This window comes from Lagopus leucura, unplaced genomic scaffold (assembly GCF_019238085.1).
Source record: "Lagopus leucura isolate 7727_CA_CO unplaced genomic scaffold, USGS_WTPT01 Super-Scaffold_100073, whole genome shotgun sequence".
NCBI classification, from domain to species: Eukaryota; Metazoa; Chordata; class Aves; order Galliformes; family Phasianidae; genus Lagopus; species Lagopus leucura.
The window spans coordinates 488,182-496,750 of record NW_024962314.1 but is presented as its reverse complement, the minus strand read 5'-3'; the positions used below and the strand labels follow the sequence as shown (position 1 = coordinate 496,750).

Here is an 8,569-nt window from a genome sequence, read left to right as displayed (position 1 = left end):
CTTCCCCTTCTCCTTCTCCTTCCCTTTCCCCTCCTCCTCCTCTCCTTTCTCTCCCTTTTCTCTCTCCTCTTTCTTCTCCCTCTCCCTCTCGCAGTGACACCAGCGCCATCCTCCTGGGGACAGAAGTGAGGCCACACAGCTTTGCCTTTGTGCCCCATAACCGGGAGGATGAAGCCCCCATCCCCATCCCCCCGCCCGCCCCTGCAGCGCTGGGCTCCGGCAGGAAGCTGCTTTTAAAGCCCCTTCCCCTCGTGTGGACTCTGTCGTTCCCGTCTCTGATCGTTCAATGGTTATTTTGTAATGATATCTGTCTCCTTATTAAAGAAACAGCTGAAAGGAGCCCTGCTGCCCTGCTGGTTTTGCTTCTGGGGTGAAGTTCTGGGGACACGTGAGGGCATTTCAGAGCTCAGCTTTCAGCTTCACCAACTCATAGAATCACAGTTTGAGTTGGAAGGGGCCATTAAAGGCCACCCACTCTGCAATGCAACCCTGGGGGTCTGCAGGGATGGGGCAGCACTGCCTCTGTGTGCAGCCCTCATCCCATCTCACACCACTGCTGCGCTCCATCCCCTTCCTTCTCACAGCCCCTTCAGGCACTGCTCTCAGGAGGGCTTCCATCTCTGGGACCACTTTTGCAGCTCTTCATCTGGGGGTGTCAGCTTCCAGGTAACTGAGATGGGAGGAGATGGGCTGAGATGGGAGGAGATCTGCCCACCCCTCCCCGGCCCCATAAAGTCGGACTCGAAGACACAGTTTCTATTTTATCAACTCTTATTTTATTTATTTATAAATACTGTTGTGTTTACAAGCATCATAGATGTGAATATTATTCCCAAACTTTCAAACACATAATACTTATAATACTATATAACAACAACCAGTAAAACAAATCATTCATCTCAGGGTTTGAAAGGCCACTCAAAGTTGCATAAAAATACATTCTCTCCCCATCTGGAACGCAGTCCTGCTTCCTCCAGGAAGTTATTTACAAAGAGCCACCATCAAACTCGCAGCCACAACAGGGTTCACCCCAAGCAATAAAAACGAATTCACCCCAAGCACTGCTTAGAAAAAAAGCTCCGTGTTCTCCAAAGGAGGCACGTCAGACAAACTCAGCTTCAAGGAGGGAGCAGCGTTAAAATCCGCTTCCTTTGCGCTCCGTGCCCAGCGCAGAGCACGGCGTCGCACCCACCGCCACCTCGGTGCTTCCTGCAGACGCACTGAGAGCCCCGAGTCCTCCTCACCCGCGGGGTTTGCGCTCCCATCGTCAGCACGGAGCGTCGGCTGCGAGCACGAAGGGGCGAGCAGCGCTGCATCCCAGCGGCGCTTTGGCTCCGCGCCCTTCGCATAACGGCTCCTCGTGGGCAGAGCGCAGCGGCAGCCCCTGCAGGAAGGGGCGCAGCGCCGGTGCGGATGTCGTCAGCTCGGGCTGAGCTTCTCCCAGCAGCCGGGAGCTCGGGCTGTCCCTGCCTGCGGACCGGGATTGGGACAGGGCAGCGCTGCTGCAGCCAAGCCCGGGGTGAGGGTGGGAGAGAACGTGGAGAGATGCAGCAGCGCTCACACAGGGCGCACCGAGGGGGAGCGGCGTGCAGGGAAAGCACTGACCGGAGCACAGGGCTTAAAGCTGTTCCATAAAGCAGGGATACGTGAAGCAGTAATACTGCCTGCCCGGTGTGGGCAGCGCTCTGCAGGAGCCCCGGTGATGCCAAAGCGCTTCTCCTCCTCCCCGAAGCACAGCAGCAGAGGAACGGCCGCGCTGCACCGGAGAATGGCGCAAAGAGGAGCAGTGGGAGCTCCGTGCTGAGCTGCCCTGAGCCCAGCCAGCAGAGAGAGCTGAGGTGGGATGGGAGGACGGGAGGAGAAAATGGAGAATTAGAAAGAAACAAAAAAGCCCCCAGGGAGAGGAAAATGCACAGGTGATAACCAGCAGGAGGCTCCAAGAAGCCCAGGACAGGCAGATGAATTTTTACCCTGTTGAGCAAACTTAGTTGTACTCATGTTCAAGTATCCATCTGCACCTCAGCACAGAGCTGCCGTGCGCGGCTGCTGCCACTCCGAGCACGAGGAGCCCATGGCACAAAGTGGGAAACGGAGGGACAAAGGCAATGAGGGGGGAGGATGAGGGAGAGGGGCTGCACACTGCGAGGAGAGCGGTCTGGTATGGGAGCTCAGCAGGGCAGCATGCAGCACATGCAGGAGTCGCTGCCTGAATGCCCACAGGGAGAACAATTTCAAACTGTTCTGAGTCCGTACAACATACAGAGGGTTGGGTTTTGTTTTTGTTTTTTGAGGTTTCCTTCAAGGCTGAGGCGGACTGCAAACTTCTGGTGGATGAAAAGACTCTGATGCAGCTCCCAGCATTCCCACTCAGCTCCCAGCCCCCAAAGACCCCCGGGCACCTGGAGCACAGCTACTGCAGCTCCGTGCCCAGTGCCCCAAAGCCCACCTGCGAGGATCTGTGCCACCAGGGCTCATTGCCCCCCTCATTTCCATTCCCCAGAAACAAAACCGTGCTGCGGTTCAGCTGGTCAGCCTGATGCTGAAAAGCCATTGCAGGACCTGAAATATCTGCCCAGGCTCCTCTGCAGGGCTCTGCCTGATGGCAGCCTCCCAACCAACACACCACACCAGGCTCCTTCTTCAGAAAGTTTGGCAAATGTCTGCAATTCCATCCTGAGAACAGCGGTCCGGGTGCAGGTCCCAGGTGCTGCTGAGTGCAGGGAGCTTGGTGGGAGCCCCAGGGTTTGCAGCACGGCACCCCATCACCAGCTGCACAGGAAGGGCATTTACCCACCAGATCTGCAATCTGACATTAAATAAAAACCAGCCAGGTCTCTGTGCAAAGCAGCCGTCCCCACGTGCTGAAGGAATCAGCTCTGCTGCCGTTCCTCGTAGCATCACATTTCAACCAAAGTCCCACATTGCACACGGGCTGATGGGTGTCTGCAGAATCCTGGCCCACGGTCCAGGTCCCACCTGCAAAGGGCACAGATGTGCAGCACCAGCTCCGTGGGCATCGCTTTGCACAGCAGAGCTCCCTCCCAAACACCGTGGGCTGCTGGAAGGAGAAGTTTTGGCAGCTCAGCACCACTCCACATCCTCCTCCCTTGAGTCAAACGTCCGAGATAGCACAACATGCTGAAATTAAAACAGAATGGCCGGGGTGTGTGCTGTGGGGGGGAAAGGGCAGACAGGGAGCGTCCAGCCGAGGGCAGGGAGGAGCGATGCTGATGCCGTGGCTGCAATGCTGCTGCGCGGGGGGCAGGAGGAAGGGGCAGGGCTCAGCAGGGCACCCCCCCGTCCTGCAGCTCGGCTCCCTACTTGGAGAGTTTGCTGATGACACGAATGAGTGCCCCGTTTTCGTCCTTCAGCCTTTGATTGTCCGATTTCAGCTCCGTCAGAATCTGCACAAACACAAAGAGGGCCGGGGTTACAGTAGGGCTGGGGCTCAGCTCAGCTCGGCTCCTCACACAGCAAAGCCCCCAGGAAAGCGGTGCCACGGAGCTCAGTTGGGACCATTTCTGAGCCCTTTCATCCAAACCTCCTCCCACAGGGCCTGGCAGAACAGAAAGCTACCAAGGCAGCTTTTCCCTGTGTCCATTTCCCCATTTGTCCAGGCCTGACAAGTTTTCTGCCTTGGACTTCTAAATCAGGACGGGGCTGAGATCTTTAGAGCTGATCTTTAGAACAAAGCATCTCTCTGGGATCACACAACATTTAATGTCAGTGCTCACACTGTGGTCCCACAGAACATCCCAGAGAGCTGCACAGTGAGTGGCTGCAGCGGAGAAAAACACAGACCTCCAATTAAACAGAGAGGGAAACAAACACCACCAACAAGACCTTCCCAGCACCTCCTCCTGGCCAACAAACCCTGACCCTCCTGCTTCCCGCACTGCAGACCCTCAGGGAGCAGCTCTGGGGCTGCCCAGGCAGGAGGAGCAGAACAGCACTGGTGCTGTGTGGGGGGGTCCCAGCTGGAGGTGGCACAAAGCCCAGCGAGCTGAGCGCTGACTGACCTGCGTCAATGCAGACCTTGGAGGAATTCCTCTGAAATGAAATCCCCACTGCAGAGCTGCTCTGCCTTCTCCCCCTTGGCGCTGGAGCCCTGGCCCTGCCTGCAGGCAGCTCTACCCCAGCTCACAGCAGCGCTGCTCTGCGTCCCTGCACAGCTCCTGTAGCCCCACGTGCTCCATCCCCTTCCCAAAGGAAGAGGTACCAGGGGCTGCACCCCACCACACAGTGGCCATTGGAACAGATGCTGTGGCTCATCATGGAATGAAGCCAAATTGCAGGCAGTGCCCAACACCGAGTGCCCAGGAATGGTGAGAAGGGCAAAGGGTTTGTGCCCTCACTCTGCACTTCCATTCCCTCCCAGTGACTCATCCTCACTCTCTGAAGGAGCAGTGATGCTTTGGCACAGGCTGCCCAGAGGTCACAGCGCTCAGACGCTGTGGGCACTGAGGAGATGGCAGTGGGCACAGCGTGGTGGGGCTGGGGATCTCAGAGGACTTTTCCAGCCTTCATGACTCCATGGTTCTGAGCACACTGCCTCCACGTCCACAGCAATCGAAGGGCTGAGCCGTCTGCTGAGGGCTGCACACAGCCCCCATCCCCTCTCTGTCACTGCCTGGGGTGGCTCTGCAGCATCCATCCCCATTTCACAGCTTACCAATGCTGGCTGTGCTTTACAAAAACACTTCAGTGCAACTTTGGTGATTTATTGGAATGGGAGGAATGGAACAACGTGCTTCCTGAAGCTTCCTGGCTGTTGCTCGGCTCCATCAGTTTCCAGTGAAGCTTTCTGGAAGTCACATGTCAGCCTTGCAAAGTGCAGAGCCTCTCGAGCAGAGGACACTCCTCCCTTCACTGCAAACCAGGCTCAAGCCCCACAAAATAAAAAGCACGTGAAGCAGGGCTGTACTGCAGGGGTCTGAGCAATGCTGCTCTGTAAACGTCTGTTAGAATGGCACAGAGGGACGGGGCCAGGAGGGCTCAGCCCCACGATGCTGATGTGCAGCGTCAGCACAGAGCGAGCTGCGAGCTGAGCTGTGTGCACTGCGACACACAGAAGGTGACACTGCAGAAATGATGTGGATTTTGGAAAATGAGATTCTCCGTGAAGTGCCACTGCAGTAAATCTGTCAGTTGAGAACAGTGACACGGCTGTACAGCTGTGATGTCCAAGGACAGCAAGGAGAGCAGCTGACAGGCAGCAGCAGCATCCCCTGCTGCACCTAAGAGAAGGGCTGAGGAAACCCAGCAGGGACGCAGCGCTGCTCCAGCAGGCAGCACTCAGCCTGCAAGCAAGCGGGGAGCGAGCATCCATCAACACCACAGCCTGCAATGGGACAGGGAGCAACGGGCAGAGAGGGAAAGCGGAGCTGCAATGGTTTCCTAACAGAAGAAGAGAGACAGGTGGCTTAAAGTCGGTGAAGCATCGCTGCTTTGAGGCTGTGGGAACAAGGGGGGCAGGGCCAGGCATGGGGCGACTTCTGTGGACTCAAAGCGGGCGCGTGGGGAGGCCGTTCCCTCTGACCCACAACACAAAGCAGCTGGAGCAGATCGTGGGCTCTGGCACTGAGGCTCGGGGAAGGGAAGCCCCAATTCCCCTGCTTAGTTTGTTTCTATGGTTAATCATCTCTGATATAATTTGTGTGCTAAGAATAGGCTTTTTCATACCTCAGTGCCACTTCCATCCCACCAGAGCACAGTGGTTCTTTTTTCCTTTAGGAAAAAATAGCCCTGTCTGTAGGGACCCAAATATCCCTACTAACCTGCAGAAGGCGTGCAGGACCCAGCGAAGGGAGGAGGCACAGCTTTATGCCAGCACTGAGGCAACGGAGCAGCAGGAAAGGATGCAGTGTGACGTGAGGGTGCAGCTCCCAAGGCTCACAGCCCCATTTCTCTGCAGTGACTCCCAGCACACAGTGAGTGCACACTGCAGGTCGGCTCCGCTCGCACCGTCCCGCAGGAGGCAGCACGGATGCTGCAGTGCTCAGCTCACACCTCCACCTTCCACTGCTTCACAGGAGGGAAGGAGCTTGTTTTCATTGCTTAAGAAAACAAGAGAAAGTGCCGAAGGCTGATCGGTTTGGGATTCTCTTGAAATCACCTTCCTCTCTAAAATGCGCATTTTTCATGACGCCCCTGGAAACTCATTAATCATTCATCGCGACTTTGCATAACGCCAGCATCCTGCTGAACTCAGCCTGCCGACACCTCGATCAGACACACAGCACAGCGATGGCAAGGGGCACCGCCACCGACGGCAGCCGGCTGCTGAGCCACAGGGAAGCATCCGAGCTCCCAGCCCTCAGTGCCACCCATCCGCTGCCGTGCCGGGTCCTGCTGCTCTTCCGGGCAAGGAGAAAGCAGCCCCCCCTGCTGCGGGCTGTTAGTGGGACGGCGGAGGTCAGCAGCTGCCAAGCAGAGCGGGGTCAGCAGAACTGAGAGCACACCGTGCGGGGAAGCCCTGCCTGGAGAGCAGCGAGCCGGTGCTTGCAGAGCTTCGGCCGCATGCAGCCTGCAGCCCAGCCAGCCAGGGGAGACACGGCCACGGGAGCGGAGACCTGCCTGGAGGATGGAGGAGGGAGGCGAGATGAGCCGGACGGCAAATGGCTACAGCTCCTCTGATTCGGAGGGCTTGGCAGGCAGCGAGAGCCTGGCCACAACCCGCGTCAGAGCCCTGTTCTCGGCCAGCAGCTGCTCGTTCATCTGCCTCAGAGTGTGAATCTGTTTGAGCTGGTGGAGGTTCTGCAGAGAGGGACAGGAGGGGACGGGAAGATACGGAGAGAACACACCGTGGAGACAAAAGGGCACAGAAAGGTGAATTTAGTCCACAAGGGGTAAAAGAATAGAGAAAAAGAAAAGAGAAATGAGTAGCGGCGAGTGCTGGGTGGGCAGCAGCTCAGATGTGCACACTGAAAGCCCTCCGGCGCACTGACAGCATGTGGGGAGCCTGCCCTTCCCCCAGGGACCCCAAAGCCTTTAGAATGCTCCTAAGTAAGCGGATTTCCCACCCAAAGCAGGATGGTCCTTAAGGGTGATTTTCTAATGACCCATAATGAGCTCCACCAGACACAGCTGTGGGAGTGAGCCACTGTGCAAACCATCATGCTGCCCCACCGCCACCATGGGCACGGGGAGCACTGGGAGCACTGGGAGCACTGCTGGCACCTGAGAGTTTCTGTGCCACTCCTCCCATGCATCTCTGAACACGGAAGCAGCTGCGCAGCAGCGAGCAGAGCTGCAGCAGAGCCTCTGCAGGGCACAGAGCTGAGCCATGCTCACAGCCATGCTCACAGCCAGGCTCTTGGCTCTGCTTCCCACAGCTGTGGGGTGGGCGTGGGTTCTTCCAAATAACCCGGCCCAAATTCAACTCTTCTTTGCCACAGGGCTCAGCCTTCAGAAGGAAAAAGGTAAGAACTGAAAGCACTCGTTTTTAATGACGGGAGCTTGAATGAGAACAGCCTGAGGAGGAGGCAGACAGAACACAGTGCTGCTCAGTACAGAAACCACAAGAGCACAGAACAGGGCAGGAATGGGCGCCCAGGAGGGGTGGCACAGCCACACTGCGGCACAGAGACACGGCGTGGAAGCACAGGGGAAGGCAGAGCAGAAAGCTGGGCAGACATCACTGCTGCTCACACAAGGAGGACGCATTTCCAGCAACACTACAGCAAAATGGATCGACACCAACACTGAATGGACACCAGGAGGTGTGAGGGCCGAGCGCTGCCTCCTGCACTGCATCCCTGCCCTGGGGTGGGGGGCAGGAAGGGAAGCACCCTCCAAAGGAGGGATTTTGGCTTCAAGAGACAAATCCCAGCCCAAGGCAAAGCGTCCTCCGTCCCTCCTGCAGCCTCCCCACACCTGTGTGTGTGGGGATGGAGGAGATGAAGGGGCTGCAGGGAGCTCCTTCCTGCCATGGGTCCCAAGGCAGCACTGCCTGCAAAATGACACCACCCTTAGCCAGGGCAGCGTTGGCACAGCTGTGAGAACTTCCACCTGATGTGCATGGAGCTGCCAGAGCTCCGCACAGAACTGCTGCATGCAGGGATGTTCTGTTTGAGGGCTCAGTGCCACACAGAGGCATTTTGGGCAGCCAGCAGTGCAGCCCCAGCTGCCCCTAAGCACTACCTTTGCTCCTCATGAAGGAATGGAGACCGCGTCCAAAAGCCTCACGATGCCAACGAAGGGATGCAGAGCAGGAAAGGACGGGGCTTGAGCCCAGCTGGCTGTGCAACCGCTCCTGCATCCAAGGGAGCACAGCTCCTGCTGCCTGGCCTTCACTGCACCGCTCTGACACCGGACAGACAGACAGCTCAGGGGACAGACACCCTCCCCATCCCCAGATCCCAGCCAGCACGACCTGCCCCACTGCGCCGGCTGGACAAAGGACAGACAGACATCACTGTGTCCATCCTGCACCCAGGAGCTGCTGGTTGGACTGCGAGGGCCGTTTGTTCCTGCGGTATCGCAGCTTATAAATGCTGTCTGCTTTATTACAGCTGAGCATCTGGCTGGCAGAAAATGGCCAACATATGTAGAACGCAGTGCGTGCTTC

General features: G+C 57.4%; 1 protein-coding gene across 9 annotated transcripts in view; it reads right to left on the bottom strand.

Annotated features, from left to right (window-relative positions):
* Positions 1-753: 753 nt before the first annotated feature.
* Positions 754-8,569, bottom strand: part of PPP1R12B (protein phosphatase 1 regulatory subunit 12B) — an 84,472-nt gene continuing 76,656 nt past the window's right edge. For 4 of the 9 annotated variants that reach the window (XM_042887105.1, XM_042887110.1, XM_042887112.1 and 1 more), the window contains 2 exons: positions 6,577-6,756; positions 3,321-3,404 (listed from right to left, as the gene is read on the bottom strand). In XM_042887105.1, the coding sequence (XP_042743039.1) occupies positions 6,622-6,756 (135 nt within the window). In that variant the 3' untranslated portion in view covers positions 3,321-3,404; positions 6,577-6,621. Of the gene's footprint in view, positions 3,405-6,576; positions 6,757-8,569 lie in introns of those variants that run through there. The other 5 variants (XM_042887106.1, XM_042887115.1, XM_042887113.1 and 2 more) reach the window with 3 other exon arrangements.